Below are 20,775 nucleotides of genomic sequence, written 5' to 3'. Positions count from 1 at the left end.
TTATCAGAATTCCTCCACATGGCGATAAATATTCATGGGCCGGGCTTCATCATTTCATTCTCTATTCAGTTCTAAAAGAAAGAAAGTATCGGCTAGCGAGTGTGGACAGTTCTTTCAGTTAAAGATATTTAGATGGAGGTCTTTAGAGCCAAATTTGATTACGAGAAAGAGAGAGAGGACATTTTGAGCTTCAAAGAGGGCGAGTTGTTCAGAATAGCCTCCAAAGCAGACTCTAGATGGTGGGCAGCATATGCTGTGAGCAGTGGAAACTATGGCTATGTACCCAGTCAGTATTTGGAGGTAATGTTATAGCTATGGTTAACCCTAGGTCTAACTAATTGATGTGATGTGGTTTAGGTGTACATATGTGTGGTACTTGGAGCTAGAGCTAGCTGGACGGAGTATGGTAGCCTAAACATGTTTTCCTTTGATGTTTACCTTCGATCAAGCCACTGTGTGTGACCATTGGAGATTATTCCAGCTACCTCACCATTCTTAATTTGAATGCAATGGCTAGCCTCGTTCACTGTAAATGTCATACAGTGTGTGTTTGCTGTGTACGTGTGTGTGTGTGTGTGTGTGTGTGTGTGTGTGGTGTGTGTGTGTGTGTATGTGTGTGTGTGTGTGTGTGTGTGGTGTGTGTGTGTGTGTGTGTGTGTGTGTGTGTGTGTGTGCTGTGTGTTTGTTCCCTTGTAAGGAGCCTGTTGAGAATTAGTCAATTCCCAATCCAAAACTTTCATTCATCCCAGTACACATAATTATATTGATTGTTTAATTATTAGGTAACGTTATTTATAGTCTCTATTGTATATCATGGGATACCCTAATAGAGCTATCCTTATGACCACACACACACTCAGTCTCAGTCTCCATAGAAACTATTGTGCAGATCAAAATGTGTTATGTGTACACTGCTCAATAACAGAACTAGCATACCATACTGAATGGGATGTCACCTGCGTCTCTATGGGCGTGTGTGTCTAATTATAGTGGTTAAAATTGACAGAAGCCTAGTGCACTATATTGAAAGTAAAGCATTAGTATGTCTGACTGTCACTATTAAAACATTGATCGTGTGCTGTGTTTTATCGTATCTACAGAATTTTTATTCCGAGTCGAACATTGAATCATATTCTGCAGAACGATATTATTTTTATGTTGAAAGGTTATAGTAATTTCTGTTGGGAAACATGATTAGATAAAGATCTATTCTCCTAAGGTCAATTAATAACCGCTCCCCCTCCCCCTCCCCACACACACACACACACACACACACACACACAGGCGTTTGTTGATCCAGTGGACGGAGAATTAGCACAGAAACTTGCCGAGTCATCATTCGGAGAGAACAAGGTATGTGACATAATTCACATCGTCATAGTACCCTCTGTTGCTAACTTCCGTATTTGCGTTGTATCATTGTGTAATAGAGTGGCTACAGAATAATTGATGTACATCGTTTAATTTGGTCAATTGTCAATGCCAAATTTAGTTAAACTTTATATGAGTTTGGATAGTCCAATATTCCTTATGATTTTTTTAGAGCTCAAAGGGGAAGCATTAAAGCAACTTAGGTCATTTTTTCAAGCCCGGTTTTGACCAAAAAGCGTGAACAGAAGAAAAATGTCAGCGCAAAGTTGAAAGAGCTGTTTCTAAGCTCTCAGAAGATCAAAAGATCGAATCACGCTGAGATTTAATAAAGTTATGTGCTTTTAAACCCCTCCACCATATTACAGTAGCTGGGTGTACAGTGTGTGTGTGTGTCCTAGATACATAGCTATACTATTGTTGTATCTATTACTGACTTTGGCTTTGGTTTGGCTGGCTAGTCACATTTTATCATTGTCTTTATAATTATGTCATTTCATTTGCCTTATGCACACTGCTTTGTTGTTAATCTGTCATTGTATAATTACATTAATTTATGAAAACATTGATATTGTACAAGCACCATAAGGCACCTAGTACATCTACCTAGTACATTACGTAGTCAGCTATGCTCATGGGAATGAGTTTCGTTTTTCTTTAATCAATTCTATATACTAGCTAGATATGATTTTGCATGAGGCATAATTTGCTGCACGCATGTACAGTGGTCCCCCTAGGGCAAACGAACAGTTAATGTAATAAATTAAGCGGTGGCCTAGCAACTAGAAACATGCTCTGGAAATCGTAATAATTATAACCTGGCTGTATTGTAGAAATGTACTGAGTGTAGATTGGACAATAGTGGTACACCCTGGACACCAAAATCCAAAATCCAAAATCTGTCGAGCTAAGTACGTGTATAAATCCCCTTCTATTGTGTTCTGTCCAAACGTGCCCCCTGGGAATATACAATGTACACAATCCATCAATTACTGCTCGTGTAAGTTCGCCGCCAAGCAGAATATCATACTGTCATAACGAGTGATTAATTATGTATGTAGATGCAACTTCCCCTCTTCCTGTTGATCCTTTCATAAGCTACTGCATGCCCACCTCTTTGTATTCTCCTCTGAAATTTGATATAGTGATACTGTTGCACCAACTTCCTCTCCTCTTTTGTTTAGGAGGAGGTCAGCCCCAGGCACTGTACACGTGCAGCCAGTCCAGTCCCTTAGGCTATTGTTGCAGTACTACGAACCACTCTAAACTTATATAGCACACAGTGAAAATGTCCTTTTAGTGGTCACCCTTGGGTAGACCAACAGTGTCTGTAATACTGTAAAGAGGTGGCCTGCTAACACAGACATGCTGTGGAGGCTCAGAGCCATTATCCTGCATGGCTGTATTATACATGTAGAGGGTGTACAATAGACTAGGTTTCACTGTATGCTTCCCTATAAGCAATCAATTTGGGACATTTCATCTGGCAAAACGATTTATACTGCACGGTGTGGTCTCATCCCTTCGTATTTCGTACGCACAAAGAAACTCCACTCTGTTTCTTCTTTGTAGCACGTGAAGCACATTTATACATGTAGTTCAACACAGGGCAGACCACATGTAGTGACTGTGATAGTGCCCAGGTCGATGCAGATGCTATGGAGACTTTAGGGCTTACTATCCTAGCTGTTATAAACAGGTTTCACTGTATCTGTTTGTCAGAATTTAAACACCCCTTTACAATATCAAATTCTAGTGGTTATGAATTCGCAGCATCTGCTACTGTAACAAACTCTCTCTAGTGTATACATACATCGCAATGTGCATCATTCCTATAGCTGTACGTGACAATATAGCGCGAAAATTTCGAGGCACTTTAAATTTCGGGGAATGTCTAAAAGCATTTCGTTGAATAAATTTCGTGGGTTGACTGCTTATATACCAGAAACACTCCCAGGCCACGCCCTCAATCTTTGCACGTTATAGCAGACTAAGAACAATTTTCGTGGATAGGATTGCTAATTCACGAAAAAGAGAAAATGTAGCGCTATGCGGTAATAGATTTAACCCTTAGCTGCATGAAGTCGAGTTTATGATTAGTATTGTTTTTGTGATTCAAATACAAATGTACGAAACACATGTACATTGCTGTGTACACATTGAACGAAAACAGAGTACATCTGTGAAAATGATATTATTACAATAATAGAATAACACACAAACTTGCATTGTGAGAGTATAGCTGTTTTGAATGCAGGTGCACCATAATTCAAATAGTGAGACTTCTCATCGTGATCACTTAATTGCCCGAGACCACTCAGTACTGTCCCTACAATGCTCACACTATTGACCTCCCTTAAAGAGACCACCTCTCTATTGAGATCACTCAGTATATACTGTCCCTACAATGCTCACACTATTGACCTCCCTCAAAGAGACCACCTCTCTATTGAGACTACTCAGTACTATCCCTACAATGCTCACACTATTGACCTCCCTACTGAAATAGAGTAGGTCCATATATAATACCGTTGTATGTGGCCAGTATAAACATTCACCTGACGTTTCAATAACAGGTGCATGTGTACTAACTATATTGTGTAGATTTGGCATTCCTTGTGCTCTATTTAAACAATCAGTCTCGTGTTGTTTGTCTTTATAAGGTCCGCTAGATGACTAACCTACCTCACAGCCAGCTCTAGGTGCATGTGTGAAAGCTGTTGTTTTGTTGAACTCAAAAGTGCTCTATTTAAACAATAACAATCAGTATCGTGTTGTTTGTCTGTTTAAACCTTTATAAGGTCCGCTAGATGACTAATTGTGTACCTCACAGCCAGCTATAGGTGCATGTGTGATAGCTGTTGTTTTGTTGAACTCAAAAGAAAACATTAGCCAATAGAGCATTGCTTCAAATGATCCGATGCCAAATTCTTCTAATTGTTGTATGGTGTACGTACGTACGTACATGGTAACCTTTACGTACGCCTTTCCTCATACACACGCAGAAAGTGACACTTGACGAACTGAAACGAAAAGTTCCCAGAACACAAGGTAAACAATCGCACATATGCTGGTAGTCATCTGGAAGTTGTTTGTATAATTATACTCTGTGTTTCCGTATGCAAATTTAATGCATGGTATACTATACTCATTCACACCATGGCTGCATATGATTTCCTATGTCATATGTAAGTTTGCTAAAATTAACAAACTTACACATGACATAATTATTACTGTCTTCCCAATGTTAATTCACCAAGTGATCAAACATACTACATGTACTTGTAAACTTGTATGTCAACTTATACTCCATTGATGCAATTTCACCCCCCCCCCCAACACACACACACACACACACACACAGCGTCGGCTAGCAACCAGACGGACGGCAGTGAAGAGGAGAGTGGTGGTGAGAGTGGGGCAGAGGTGGTGGTCATTAAACCACTGACTGTGGTCTCACAAGTCCCTGAGGTGAGTTGTGTGGTGGGTCTGGAAATGACCATCATAGTTATTAGTTTGTGGCTCTCATAAGATACAGTAGCGGGTAAACGTCATCACTTTCATTAAATGGAGAGTGTATAGACTTCTGAAAATCACATGACTGCAGTTAACAACTAGCTGTTAAATGTACATGGAGTGGCATTTGGGGAACAAGATTTTGCATGGGGGCCAGGGGGGGGCATATTGTATACACATGGCTATTTGGGTGCCTATAGCTTGTCTTTGTACCTTTCCTCAGGGGTGGCCATTAAAAGTTCTTCTATACAATATCGATCAAATTGTTACCGTGTGCAACGTGCAGCAGGGGTAGAAGTGATTGGTTTGTGTGTGTTTGTGTGTGTGTGTGGACACAAAAATGAGCTGTTTCAGCGAACTAGACACTTTCATGGATCGACTGCTTTAACTGCTAATTAGATAGTTGTTGAAAATAATAGGCTATGTTAATAGTTGGAACTTGTAGGTGATCTTCGAAGGTGACAAAAAACACTGTTTTCTAATCGATATAATTATTGCTTTATAGATAATTCACGATCATTAATTCCCAATTCACGATTATCCCATAATGTTAAAGTCATTTTATCGTATCCGTTTTTCTGCTGTGCGACGCCCCGTTGAAGGTTCTACTGAGTATCTTGTTATTAATTATTTGAGTGCATGTCCCTTACACTATTTGTACATAAATGCATGCACACATGTACATGTATTTACCTGTTCAACTAATCGCAGCCTTGCCATGCAGCTGTATGTACTACATAACTTTATATAATATTGACCGTAACTTGTTGGTATATGTTGTACCTCCCAGGACTGTGTTCAGATTGAAGGCAAGAGGTTACCTAATCCCCACCAAGAGTCCAAGACACACGTCAGACTGCATAAAGAACTGAAACTCAACAACGCAAAGTAAGCAGTACGTGTGAGGTATTTTTGCATTGTTATCGGAGAGATCAGGTGCATGTGCTATTATACTATAGTCTAAAAGAGTGTGTGTGGCCCTGCATGAGAGGGTATACATTGTAATTGTTACGTACTGGGAATGGAGGTGGCAGCTAGAATATTGTGATCTTAAAGTAAATAGTAATCATGCAGGCAGCAGAATCCTCAAGTTTGATTTTGTGTGGATCGATCGAGGGCTTGTATAACCTGGAGCAAGAGCAATTTATTTTAATTAGCTCGCATTTCGATCAGTAGGTTCAGTCCCTGTATTCAACACGCTCATCATAATTATCCATTGTTGAATTTCTATAGACGGTACAGTAACATGTATAATTATGCATGTGATTAAATTTTGATTGTGTTTCTATTTTCCAGAGGGGGTGCTCAGAATCTTGGTAAGCCAGAGCTGGAGAAGGTGATGCAGCGACGTAGACTGGATGCAGACGGACGACCTGGGGCTATACGGAACGGTCGCACACCCTCACCCAACCCGACTGCCGGTGGGAGAGAAGACAATGAATTGGCAGCACAACTCAAGAGAAGGACACAGCTATTGGAAGATGTGAGTGATGATTCGTATGGTGTCATCAATTAAACTTTAATTATTGGTCCCAAAAAGTATCACATGCTCATTATGAGCTTTGAAAAGTCTTATTGGGCTGCTCATGCAGTTATTAACCCTAACCCTATTAAGTTATGGCCTGTATACAATCATTTTTTTACGCTTCATTTTCGAACCCACACAGAACTTTTAAGATCAGCTTAATGATGCTGTTTTTTTATGTACAGGCTGATAAGCAGACGGTACAAGAACAGAATAAACCGGAGTTTCTCAAAGTGGCATTAAGAAAAACTCCTGTGGCTCAGAGTAGCTGATGACATAATTTGAATTGGTTTTTCATCCCCACCTTAATTTGTTTGTACAGGCATATCATGTAATTGTATCCAGTGTTTCGTTTCGTATATCAATGGATTGTTGTAGTATGCGTGTGCAGCAGCAATTATATTCATGGATCAAGTGTGATGCAATTGACATGCACACCTGATTGTTATAACAGTGTGCGCGTGCCTATGAATGTCTGGTACACGGTGGGGAGCCAATTGTTAGATCCATATAAGGCAAATAACTTACACTATTAGCTTAATTGGGCATAGTAAGTATAACACATCCATAACTATGATTATACTATAATAATAATTATACTATGTGTGTACTTCAACTGCTAAGTATAATTATAAGTGAAATGAAATCATTGTTTCCACAGCTAGGTTATACCGGCTGGTACACCATATTCCCATAGAAGCACTATAGGGTTGCTAGGGCCAGCAGGGCTTCATCAATACTTCATTATCAAACCACACATCACAGATGGACAGTGTGCTAATTCATTTAATAATCATTACAATAATCCAATATTAATATTGACAACAGTTTAACGGTCACTGTTTGCTACTCTCTATGTGGACAGAGTACAAAACAGTCTCCATGGATATGCCCACTAGTGTCCATTCCCCCAAACACAAACAGTCCTGGTACCCATTCCACATTATTCTCAACCACAGAGCTGCTCCGTATCAAGTCAAAACTTTCTTGTGGTAGCGACCCAGAAGTAGGAGGATCAATTTTACTCTTACGAAGAGTGTCAGATAGTGTATTCGCATCAGTGGAATCTTTAGTAGTAGTTGTAGCCATAGACTTGTCAGTAGTGCTTGAAGTATCAGTGCCACATTCACTAACGGTAGGTGGTTTGGGTTGAGTTACAAGCGAGAAGTCTCTCTCTTCCACACTGTCAGGGCTGATAAGCGTGATAGTGTTGATGGCAGTGGGCTGGCTGGTTGTAGGATGAGTGGCTGTAGCTGTCTTGTTAAGGGATGCCTTCATAGTGGCGGCTGAGGTGTAGGAATAACAATTGAGGAGAGGAACATACCAATGTGTTTACTATGGACAAGGAACACAATTTAATTAAAGACATAAACACACCAATGTGTTTACTTTGCATGTTGGACAAGGAACACAATTTAGGACTGTGTTTAGTACAAATAACTATGCTTTAGACAAATTATGACCTCCAAAAGATACGAATGCATGTACATATAAATGTACGTACATGTAAAATGACGAAAAACGATTCCAATGAGGCATTACATTGAGGAAGTAACAGAATTTCTGAGCTTACTATAGTTCTACGTTGCTTTACGGTGTCCAAATACTCACAATTTAGCTTACCTGTACTGGCGACTGCTGCTGTGCCCCCTGAGGCAACTGGTATTAGAACAGAGCACATGGCATGGTCCAGTCGTGCAGGTGGGGGTGGGCCATTCACTGACACACCTCTCCACTCAAGAGTGTCTGAATGAACGGGAGAATATATAATCATACATAAACAGTCAGTCATACAAAATTAATATTAAATTTTGTTTATACGCACGACAGTCGTGCAGTTATAACAATTGTACTTGGTCTATTTGATCACAGGAAGTATCTAGCTACGTACATGTATTATAGTACGATATAATTATATCCACCCATTGCATTTAATCTGTGTACATATTCTATATTACAAAATGTATATAAATTCCATGGGGGCGTGGAAATTAATAAAATTCCATGACGCATATTGTACTGTACTGTACTGTGCCGTATTGTATTGTACTGTTTTATATAAATTACATGCAGGCCTGCCTATAATTATGTATAACTATACATGGACTTGTACTGTTCAACATGATCAATTACCATCAAACACAAAAGGTCTACAGTGCATTAAATTGACTGGTAATAAAAGGTATCTATTATGAAACCCAAACCGACTGCCATTAGTATCCCCAGCCTAGCACCGTATACATACATTCAGGGTGTCATACAGTGGGGGGGGGGAAAGGGGGGATATCCCCCCCCTAAAATTTGCATTCAGGTAGTAGTTGGGGTCCATAGCTGGTAATTTTACATACTAACAGGGTATTGAAATAACAATTGACCTTTTTTAGCAACATTTTCCCCTCTCTACTTCAAAATCCTGTACGATACCAAGGGCGTATAAAAGAAGAGAGGGCATGCAACTCCACTATCAGTACACGTAGCTAGCAGAGTTCAAACGTGGGCGGAGGAATGTGTGCATTTGCATGAAGTGCTAAAAATAGAAATTTCTATTTTTAGCATTTCATGCACAGTCATGCACATTCATCCGCCCACGTTTGAACTCTGCTCATATAGGAGTTGCATGCCCTCTCTTCTTTTATATGCCCTTGACGATACCCTGTACATGCACAAGTTAATCAACACTGCTTTTAACATTTTCCTAACCAGTAAATGTCCTGGGGCTACATGTACATTGTAGTATAGTTGTGAACTATCACAAACTTGCAATAATTGCTTGGTATATATTATACTCGGCTATTCCGTATACTGGCCAATGTAATTTTGTATGTTTATACGGCCGGATATGACGTTTTGGGTGTGGTTTGGCTGGATTACACTATGGCCTCTCGGTTACGTAATGCACTCGGCTGCGCCTCGAGCACCACCTTGACCTCGAGGCCATCCCCGGCACGCAGATTAAAACACTTAATCTTGGCTAGGTGTGTTCCTAGAGAGCATTGATCATTATCCTCGAGACAGAACTGTAAATTTAGTCATTAGATTCGAGGTATAGGGACCGCTACAATAATTTTCTGAAATACAGCCACCTCGCTATTCCGGCCAAGCTGCACTGTCCCAGGGTGACCGGATTAACGAGAGCCTACTGTATACCATACCGTATAAGCAGGTTATTTCAAGGCACTATACATTTTCGCGGATTGCTCATTTTGTAGGTTTTATTTTTTAGGATAGAGTGTTTCAATACCGGAGGTAAATCAATTTTCAAGGCACTACATTTTCGAGGTTTGAGGTCAATCCTCGAAAACCTCGAAAATAATACATGTATCTATACGGTAATCTAAACTGAACAACTCACCAGTGTTCAGGCAGTAGAGGTGATCAGACGCTCCAGTGGTTGGATTCATACCTCCAAACACAAACACCTTCCGACCAATCACAGCACAGCCATGGGCGGCCAAGCGTGGAGGTGGATCACCTTTGACCTTCGGACAAGACCAAGCCCATTTATCTGTAGGAGGGAAATATGATTCCTATACATAGGAAAAAACCAGAGAAGGTCCAACACCAGTAGGCTAAAATTGAGTTAATTAGTCACATGCAACAATGACTTTTACTGTTGAATTTTGCATGCCTAATCAAGCCTGATCAGGTACTGTATCTCCTCTGGGAAAAAAACACACATCAAAGCTACATGATTGAAAAAGTGTTTCATTATTTTAGGATAGATATACATGTATAATTATTATGGGTATACAAGAAAACAAAGAATTGTGTTCTTAGATTTAGACATACGATTTAGACAGCTTATATACACTAGAGCACTCAGTAAGTGAACTTAAATATGCCCATATGTAAGTAGGAATGACTATCCAAACAGTTGGCTATACGTATATCACGACATTGTGCATTTCAGCATACAAGGTCACAATGGAGTTGTCAAGACTAAACAGTACTATAATTATACTTGGTACTGTCATGCAGATACATGATCTATACATGTACCAGGTGATGTTCAGGACTTACACCATTCATTGTTATCTACTTGGAAGAACTACAAAATCATGATTAATTAATTATTAATTTAGACTTGTTGTTTACAGTAACAAGTCTCATCTTAATTGATCACCTGATACTGATTAATGGACTGGGATCTTAAACCATGAATACATGACCTATAACCTATAGACCTCATAAACATCACATGAACAGTGCATTATGCAATGACCAAGAGCCTATATGAAAAAGTGAAGGCTGAAGCCTGGTATACTAAGTTCACAGTTTTCACATATTAACAGTTTTCACAAATTAGAATATCAACACATGTCACCTGTCCATATAGCCATGCATTTTTATTTTATTTTAAGCAATAGTGATGTACTACTAGATAATACATGTAATTATATACTTATAGTCTACAAACTGACCAGATCAAAGAGAAGGAAAGTAACTATATAAAAGGGTAGGTAACTGGGTGGGTTTCTGTGGAATGCCAGTCCTCAGAAACCAGCTACATACAAGAAATACATACAACCATACTCATGCAGCACTGCACAGCGAAGTACACCATTAAATTTCAGGGCTACTTGATCCATACCTAGATCCAAGATGTGCAGATCGCTAAGGATGTCTTGCCCAGCCATTCCTCCGTGAACCAACAGTTTATTCTCAACCACGACAGAGATGTGCCCTTGCCTGGGGGTGGGGGGAGTCCCACTCGTGCAAGGAGAACTCCACTCGTTAGTGTCTGTGTGTTTGTGGAGTGGAAGGGGATTTAGCATTAGCTATTATAATAGCTATAGACAATTCACATAGTGCTTGGCTTATAACTTTATGCCCTAACTAATTGTGTGAATGCCATGATGTTTCTGAATGATAGGTTACATTGCAGGGTATCCCTATTTACATGTACCTATAGGCACTAGCAGGTTAGTACACAGTGATAACGCTGCTTGCACAGTGATAAGTTGCTAGGCAATGTGATAAAGCTAATTAACACATTATGTTTAGCCAGCACAGGAAGTTACATAACCCATAACTTGGTTGGCATGACAGACACTTCTAATTACATAGTGATAGTTCAAAGTCCATTTGTTAACAGAGATACAAGTATAGTCCTAGTACAGTGAGAAAAGCCATGGTCACCTGACCTAAATTACATAGTTGTCACCCAATATTGAGGTGTCACTTTGTCATTAGCACAATGCAGCATTTGAGTTCCAAGGCTTATATAGCAACAAAGGCCACTAAAAATATCAAATCCTGTTTCTCTGGTGGCGGTGAAGAACAAGTGTTCAGGTTAGTCCATAGCTAGTTGTTGTAAAAGTTATATAGCTAGATACAAGGTGTTGTTGTTGTAGCTACATGTTCATGTACACATCAAAGGAAAGTGCACTGTATACTGAATATATACTTCTCCTGCAGAAGTTATTTGATCAATGGCAATGGAAGTGCAGAAAGAGTATATCCAAAGACACTATGTGCCCTTGAAAGAAGAAAGTATCAGCCCTCCACTACAAGATAAATCTTACTCTGTGAACTACATACAAGGACCACCACCACTGATTTCTGACCAACCTAAGACTATCACAATGCGAACTGTAGCTCAATCTATTCAACCCAGTACTAGCTCACGTCCTGCTAACTATACAGGGCCTAGTATGAGCCAGACAAATATTCCTGGAGTGTATTTCGGCTATCAGATACAACAAGAAGAAAGACTTCAGCGCAGTCCAGGGATCATGCAGCCTACGACTCAGCAGACTCAGCAGCGTATGGTTATCAGTCCGACTTTAGAGCCGCCTGTACAGGACGAAAATACTCAAGAAGATATGTACACATCTACACAAGAAGTTGCGGCTGGTGTTCAAGTTCCACCGCCGTTGGTACCAACTACTACTCCTTCAGCCAACGAAAAACTGGAGCACAGCTATCTCTCTCAGCAGATAATGAAAAGCACATCAACTCTGCTCAACTTCATCCAAATGCAAGTATTGAGCTCGATCAATGGCACCGCATCTTCGATTCAAAACGGACATCTCAAAGAAAAAGATTTGTTAGAATGCCCGATGGCTGTTGACAGCGACGGGTTTAGACCAGTACCAAATCTGCCCGCAAACGAAAAAACTAATGATAATCAAAATACAGGTATAGAGCATCAACCACTAACAAGTTACGAACGAAACCTTTTCCGAGATCTCCAAATCCAATCAAGACTACCCAATTCGAATAAAGTTAGTAGTGTTTCAATACCACCATCTTTAAATTCTACACCCTCTATGCAAATGCAACCACAATACACTGATACTGAGCCGTATATTGATGGACGAAAAAGGCGACAAAAAAAGACAAGAGAAGAAAAACTGGCTTATCTTCGACAGTACGCTCGCGAAAGAAGGGCCAGGGAAACTCCAGGACAGAGAGAGGCAAGATTAGCTGATTTAAGAGCAAGACAAAGAGCTAGAAAAGCAAATGAAACATCTGATCAAAGAAAACTAAGACTAGAAAAAGACAGATTGAAAACTGGCCGCTACAGAGCCAAGAAGAAGCAAGATGATGACATGTCTGATATGTTTGAAGGAAACTTTGAGGCTGGTTTTACAGAGGCTGATATTATTGATTTTTGATTACATTGTCTGTCTGCCAGCTAATAATTGACACTTTTTAATTAAACCACATGACTCACAGTGTTGATGTGTTGATGACACTACTGTATCAGTGGTATTTATTATCACTCCATAATTAACCATACCAGCGGGCTTCCTTAGCAGCAGCAGCACAGCGTGTGTGCCCAGGTGTGACTAAATGGGGTCACCCGCTTGGCGGAAATAAAGAGATGGCTAACACCAGTTACAAACACACAAACTAAATGAGTACATGGAGGCCAGGGTGACTACACTAGAGACAGAGTATATACTGTACTAGCTCTCTAGGTATATATACATATTCTTCGATGTCTGCTCATATACAGGCCACTACGAGGCCATGTGATCAACATCGTTACAGTTGGTATGATTTGATTATGTGTGCACAACGCAAAATATTCCTTCAAAATAAATACAAAAGAGTGTTCACACATGTACAACACATGTCCAACACATGTCCAACACTCTGCCTTCAGTGAGACTGCACAATATACGTTGGTAGTGGAGCTGCTCACAGTGTGCACCACAATATAAACCTAAAATAATACATGACTTCAATTAATCTTGCTTAAGGATGATTTGAAATTTGAACACAATACTGTGGCTAGATCATCACAGTGATAGTTATAATATTGCTAGTCCAAAGACAAAGGACTTCACAATAGCAATGCTTGACCAAAATATGACCCACCTCTTCAAACTCAGCCACCGCCTAATGTGTAAAGTATCACCTAATGAATTTCTATATAGATAAGTCACTTCAAGGGTTGCTATTAATTTATCATGTGTGCATCAAGACACAGACCTACATGTAACTCAAATACCCACAACAATGGATACTCAATCATTACACAAATAAGACACAAATAAGACTAACAAATAAGATACAAATAAGACTCACAAATAAGACTCAAATACATTTAACATTAAACTGCCTAAGAGTTGTCACAATTAATTGCCACTAGCGCCGGTTGCATTACTGCTTACAGGCCAGTGGGTGACCACACACTACTAGAATATAAAACCATGTGTCCAATGGGGGGGGGGGGTATATTCAAAGCAATTGGTCCATGGACATACATAATTATACATAATACATATAATGCATCCAATAATCTAAGAAAATTAAGGTGGTGTGGTTGTGTTCAGATAAGAAGAATGGGCTGTGGTGGTCAAAAACAAAATAGTTGCTTCATGTTCATGGTCAGCAACTAAACTATGGATACCACCAACTCTTGATACCAATAATAACACCACATAGTTGCTTCATGTTCATGGTCAGCAACTAAACTATGGATACCACCAACTCTTGATACCATTAATAACACCACATAGTTGCTTCATGTTCATGGTCAGCAACTAAACTATGGATACCACCAACTCTTGATACCACTAATAAGCCACATTAAAGTACACTCCTACATGGTAATTAAATTCCAAACACACATAATGTTTACAGATTGTATGTCAGTTACTCAGAAGTGATTCAAATAAACAGAAAACATGAATGAATCTAGTACATGACAGTGAAGACATTTCTGGGAATCAATTTTTTAACTACTATGGCACCAGCCTCAATAAATAACTAGATTCCAAAACTGTACAATCAGAAGTACTATCATATGTATGTATGTATGTAGATTACAGTTCGTGTAACCAGCGGCGACGTGGTCTGCAAGCTTGTACTAGTACAATTATGTGAGCATTAGTGCCTTATACATCTTTTTACTGCAATCACTGAAAGTTCAATTTGTGTTGTAGGTAGTGGCTAGTGCTGAAGTTCTCTGTGCACATATACCGTAAGAAAAGGCAAGAAAAAGCCTCTCATCACGAAAATAATTCGTATATACCGGGCTGGGTTTCAAATGCGTAGCTAATAATTTGATAATGACACCATTGTGAACCATGTTTACACTATCAGCAACAATCTCCCTCTACTCAGACAAGAAAAGCAACAGTGATGACAGTCAATGTCTTTTATATACCTTTCGTCCAAAAACTCGCAATTTGCAATCGGAAAAAGGTTATTACCGTATACATTGCACTGCTGTGGCTTCTATAATAATGCACGTTAATTATGATACTATACCTATGTACTAGCTACCATAATTATACTACTTAGGTAGGGTAACCTCATTTGTGAAAAATGGTATAACCATGGTAACTGCATGAGTAACAAATCTTCAGAAAGAATGTCGAATGGTTTCTAAATGAGTTAAATGAGAGCAACACATGTACTGTATGCCCATTCTAGTATTCCAAGTAAACCCATCTCTTGCATGTACAGGTGTAACCTGAGATAACAGGTATAATACATGTAACTATGGCCTACTGGAGCCACCTAAATTTGCACACAGGACTACACAAGAACAAAAGGCCTAACAAAATAAGCTGTTGCATAGCAGGTGGCAATCATCATCACAATCTTAATTAAATAGCGCAGAAAGGTGTTAATTAAATGTTGGTATACTATAGTAACTATAGTAACTCCCTTGGCCACATCATCCTCACAACAATTAAACACGGGTCCTACTTCCCACGTGTACATGTATGTATATATTTCTAAGCTGGCGAAGGCTCCCTGTATTCAACTCATACCCATGTTACATGTAGCATATTGGCTCCCTGTATTCAACCCATACCCATGTTACATGTAGCATATTGGCTCCCTGTATTCAACTCATACCCATGTTACATGTAGCATATTGGCTCCCTGTATTCAACTCATACCCATGTTACATGTAGCATATTGGCTCCCTGTATTCAACTCATACCCATGTTACATGTAGCATATTGGCTCCCTGTATTCAACTCATACCCATGTTACATGTAGCATATTGGCTCCCTGTATTCAACCCATACCCATGTTACATGTAGCAAATTGGCTCCCTGTATTCAACCCATACCCATGTTACATGTAGCAAATTGGCTCCCTGTATTCAACTCATACCCATGTTACATGTAGCATATTGGCTCCCTGTATTCAACCCATACCCATGTTACATGTAGCAAATTGGCTCCCTGTATTCAACTCATACCCATGTTACATGTAGCAAATTGGCTCCCTGTATTCAACTCATACCCATGTTACATGTAGCAAATTGGCTCCCTGTATTCAACCCATACCCATGTTACATGTAGCAAATTGGCTCCCTGTATTCAACCCATACCCATGTTACATGTAGCAAATTGGCTCCCTGTATTCAACCCATACCCATGTTACATGTAGCAAATTGGCTCCCTGTATTCAACCCATACCCATGTTACATGTAGCAAATTGGCTCCCTTTATTCAACCCATACCCATGTTACATGTAGCAAATTGGCTCCCTGTATTCAACCCATACCCATGTTACATGTAGCAAATTGGCTCCCTGTATTCAACTCATACCCATGTTACATGTAGCAAATTAAAGGAACAAATTGAGAATGGAGATACACTGTAGCTTTCCTAGAAAACTATGCCGGTACACATGTTTACCAGAGAAACATACTTATGATCTTTAATGTAATTTAGGTAAGCCAGCTAGGTACACGTAGTTGTGGGGAACTTCTATGTATACCATAATCATGGTTCATATGGGACTACGTAATCATGGTTCATACTATAGTGCATAGCCAGACATAAACCTTAGCTTCCACAAACATAATATTATTATAATTATAATAATTAACCCAAGGCACGGTGGCTGGCGGGTTATTGTAGGTAGGTTATTGCATAGTCGGCAGTTGTTTTTTTAACCCAGTCAGTGTTTTGTTTGTCGTTTATGATTATCAATATGAGTCTGCTTACCTCGATGCCAGAGTGCTGCGTTTATAGCATGGATTGCCTCAATACAACAATTGTGCATAAATAAGAGCTTTGTTGTCGAATAAAAGCGAGCAGAATTTTTGAGCTTGGACGTTAGCTACATGTAGCTAGCTATAAGCGGCTCTAGTTTTAAACATGCACACTGTAACCAGATGGAACCCTATTTGGTTGTCCATGCAAAGACTACAGGCTTCCTTGCTGAATCTAATTAGTAATAGTATTACTGTGATTCTAGTCACAGTGCCTGACCTAGCTAACACTGCAATAATATCGTTCTCAAAGCTGCCACGTCTTTGGGAACGATTTATGCCAGCATCTTATTACTCTGTTACATGTAGGTGCTGCCATACTTTATTCGTCATGCATAGACCTACAAGTACTACTACGTTACAGCAGTCCTATAACAAGTGTTGCAAGCTGTGCTGTGCTAATGCCTCTCGCCATGTTATGCTTTCGCTCCAAAAAGTATTGAGTGCTATAGCAGAGGAAATAAGTTTTTTTCTATACACATTAAAGTTTGCTTAATTATTGAATTTTGTACAAAGAAAGTGTATTATCTGCAACTGAGAAGGACTTGTGCACATGCATTTATTGTATGTGGTATCATTGTATAGTGTTTTGTGGCTTACCAGGACCTCAAGAAAGAAGTTAATTGATTCTACCAGGATCTGGGGGTTCAAAATGGATTCTCTCACACATGGGGATGAGCGTGCATGCGTATTAGATCCACAGGAATAAGGGGTGTGTCTGCAAGAGGACAATTTCACAAATGGCTACTAAATAGCTAGCTGCTTTAACAGGACTCTTGTAGCTAACAAAAAGCTAGCGCTTTAGTGCTAGGCTAACTCATAAGTTGAATAGAAACTTTGTGCGAACAGATGATGCTACGAAAGATTCCGAAGAGACTGCACTAAGTAAAATTAGCCATATTAAACTAGAGAACAAAGCTTTAGTTAGCAAATCCATGAATCAAAATCCAAGAGAACGTGGCTAGAAACCTATAGAAGCTGTTAATTAGTTTTCGTAGCATTGCAACTGTTGATCAGTTACAGCTGGAACAGACACACACACACACGGTCAGCTTTACTGTATCCCTCGTGTGGCTATGCCTCAACTCCCCTCGAGGCATAATTATATGTGAGACATGCTACACATGTAGATCTACAACCACACTTGACTAGTTACCTGAGGCCGTGCCTCGGACACTTAACTAGTTACCCGAGGCCGTGCCGCGGCCAACGGGTATAGTAGTCCGTTGGTTTGTAATTTCTGAGCCTGCTCACCTGGATGCCATAGCAGTGCGTTTACAGCATGGATAGTCTTCACACAACAAGTTTTAATAGTGGCAGATTTTGATGTTACAGCTTCGTTGTCGAATAAAAGCAAGCAAAACCTAAGAGCATGAACTTGCACGTTGGCCATAGAGCTATAGCTAGCTAGATATACGCGGCTTTAATTCGAGGCACTATTAAAGCCACGTGGATACATTTGTTTTTCATGGGAAGAGACTCCAGGCTTCTTTGCTGGCTACTGTGAGCCTACTTCGGTCCCACTGCATGTCAGCCTGGCTTCCTACTTTCAACACTTCAGACCTGCTCTGCTGTGATCCAAATAACGGTCCAGGATTCCCACAGTGCATGTCATGCAGGTACCTTATTTGTATAACATTTTAGGCTTCTTTCTGCTGACTCTGCTGTGATCCTATAGTCCTAGTGTATGTCTGACCATGCAACACTATCGTTTTCAAAGCTTTAATTTGTCATAGCGTTCAAATTTTATATTCCTCGATCTGTATAGTTTAGGTAGTTGCCACTAGGCTCTTTCATGTTCATGTTCATACCGTATCATTACCTGCATGGTTGTGAGACGTAAAACAGCCGAGGGTTAGCACTTCCGTGCTCTAGTTACTTCTAGTTTTAATCTTCACGAAAATGGGTACTTTATAATCAGCTAGGTAGCTTAATTAGATCACAGATGCTGTAAGTCAGGGATTGAGAATACTATACATGTGCTCCTTTGGTGCACTGCGTTTTGCAGTTCACTTGGAGTTTTAGTTATGGGATAAATGGGAGTATGCAAACAGCAACCTGAAGTACATGTACATGTAACAATCTACACGCAGTCATACATAATTAATTTAAACCATGCTTACAAGATTATGGCATTTCTAATTAATTTCTAATTACCAAAAATTCAAAGAGAGCTGCAAAGTGCACACAGTGACACACACTGGGTGTTAGGTACAGGCATTTCAATCATATGCATGCTTTGGCTAAGAGTGTATTTCGATTGGCCACACCTAGGTGTCTCTATATACTTAGCCTAGGCCCGATCTAGACAATGTTTACATAGTCAGTATCCTATGGGATTTGGAATCTTCAAGGAATAGTACCTCTGCTGTAACTTCTGTACAGCAGCCCCCTTTGGTATTTAATTAAAATCCCATACATGTAGATACTTCCTAACTATTGTAGGCAGCAAATCAATACAATGTCACACATAAATGTGCAACCAGTCAGAGAGGCACTTTAATATTGAGCAATACAGTCCAGCTAACCAAACGCCACTCCATGATTATGCTACACGTCCTCTCACCTGGCTGGAAGAGATGTATTGCTGTGTCACTGATTGGAGAGGTCCCTGCTGCCCCTCCCCCAAACACAATCAACGTCTTGTTCCAGCAGCAGCTGTTAGAGTGGAGAGTACGAGGAGATGGCACTGGACCATTGGTATCCACTAGAGTCCAATGTTCTGTGTGGAGGGATGTGTGTGTGTGTGTGTGTGTGTGTGTGTGTGTGTGTGTGTGTGTGTGTGTGGTGGGGGGGAATTGACATCCCATCATTATTGGTTTTGGAATGGGGATGAAGTATGTATGTAATGTAGCATGCACAATTTAGGCCATTTTTAGCAAATATATCCGATTATCCCCCCTCTGTCTGCATCTGTAATGCTGATTAACAGTGTGCTTGGACATTTGGTGTGTTAAAATAATAGTATCCTTTATATACAATGCACAGTACAGGAATGCTTCTCCTCCATTAACACCTGATCATTCCCATGTTAGCACCCTTTGTAGAATAATAATAGAAGCCAGTGTTTACCTTTTTGATGTTTCCACATATCAGACAAAGATCCATTTTGATTGGCTCCTGCAAACACATACAGTGTTGATTCTCTGGCTCCACCCACCAGGAAGGAGGTGTGCTCATAACGAGCAGGGAGATCTCCTCCAGGAAGCTCCTCCCACTTCAAGCAATCTGTGATTATTAATGCTAGACCACATATTTCACTTGTAAGTCTGACCTCCATTACCACAGCATCACCAAGCAACGTGGAGATATGCCCACATCATAATAATTATCACATAATTATGGCCTATGGATCATGGACTGAGCAGTTTAGTCTAAGAAGAGATTTTAGCTTTGTCAAATAAAGTAATTTATCATCATCTTACTATACTACACAGTGGCTTGTGGAAAGATAATGTGATTACTGGTGGCTCAGCTGCACGTGAAATTACATAACATGCTCCTCAGTTTAGCTTGCAACATCTCTCAGGACACACCTTACCTTTCCTGATGATGAGCTGGTGGAGGTCAGAATAGGGACCTTCGGGAGTGGCCCCAGCAGACAATAATACTCTTCCTCCAGCTGCCCCTCCCTCAATTAGCTCGAAATTTGCACATGCTCCGACTTTTGCAGCCGGTGAGGGCCCCCCACAGTCTTCTGGTGATATTGCATACCATAGTCCTAGAGTTGGTGGCTGTCCAGGGCTTAGAATAGGGTGCAAATCAAATGCCATTTTAAGACTCTTCTCTTTGTAATTAACTGGGCGTGACTAATCCAACAATGAGGTAGGCCACGCCTGATTAGCCACGCCTACCTAATAATTAAAAATCTACTTCCTGATTATACTTC

At 40.0% G+C, this 20,775-nt stretch overlaps 3 protein-coding genes across 4 annotated transcripts; 2 read left to right on the top strand and 1 right to left on the bottom strand.

Moving 5' to 3' along the window:
- Positions 1-32: 32 nt before the first annotated feature.
- On the top strand, positions 33-6,776 carry LOC135345288 (uncharacterized). The gene is made up of 7 exons (XM_064542711.1): positions 33-300; positions 1,285-1,353; positions 4,374-4,419; positions 4,733-4,839; positions 5,675-5,772; positions 6,181-6,367; positions 6,595-6,776. Exons 1-7 carry the CDS (start codon positions 133-135, stop codon positions 6,679-6,681), a joined length of 762 nt encoding a protein of 253 aa, XP_064398781.1. The 5' UTR covers positions 33-132; the 3' UTR covers positions 6,682-6,776.
- A 362-nt stretch (positions 6,777-7,138) lies between these two features.
- Positions 7,139-20,703, bottom strand: LOC135345261 (rab9 effector protein with kelch motifs-like). Of its 2 annotated transcripts, none has more exons than XM_064542674.1 (7): positions 20,428-20,703; positions 19,959-20,114; positions 19,453-19,608; positions 11,001-11,150; positions 9,762-9,914; positions 8,021-8,155; positions 7,139-7,695 (listed from the first exon to the last, which is right to left on the bottom strand). In XM_064542674.1, exons 1-7 carry the CDS (start codon positions 20,657-20,659, stop codon positions 7,256-7,258), a joined length of 1,422 nt encoding a protein of 473 aa, XP_064398744.1. In that variant the 5' UTR covers positions 20,660-20,703; the 3' UTR covers positions 7,139-7,255. The 2 variants fall into 2 exon arrangements, with proteins under 2 accessions (XP_064398744.1, XP_064398745.1); XM_064542675.1 differs by having other exon boundaries at positions 8,033-8,155.
- Positions 11,516-13,089, top strand: LOC135345270 (uncharacterized). Its single transcript, XM_064542688.1, has 2 exons — positions 11,516-11,701; positions 11,828-13,089. The coding sequence occupies exon 2, from the start codon at positions 11,842-11,844 to the stop codon at positions 13,027-13,029; it is 1,188 nt and encodes a 395-aa protein (XP_064398758.1). The 5' UTR covers positions 11,516-11,701; positions 11,828-11,841; the 3' UTR covers positions 13,030-13,089.
- Positions 20,704-20,775: the final 72 nt, after the last annotated feature.

Source organism: Halichondria panicea, chromosome 12 (assembly GCF_963675165.1).
Source record: "Halichondria panicea chromosome 12, odHalPani1.1, whole genome shotgun sequence".
Lineage (NCBI taxonomy): Eukaryota > Metazoa > Porifera > Demospongiae > Suberitida > Halichondriidae > Halichondria > Halichondria panicea.
The sequence above is the reverse complement of the archived record's forward strand: the minus strand, read 5'-3'. Positions and strand labels throughout refer to the sequence as shown.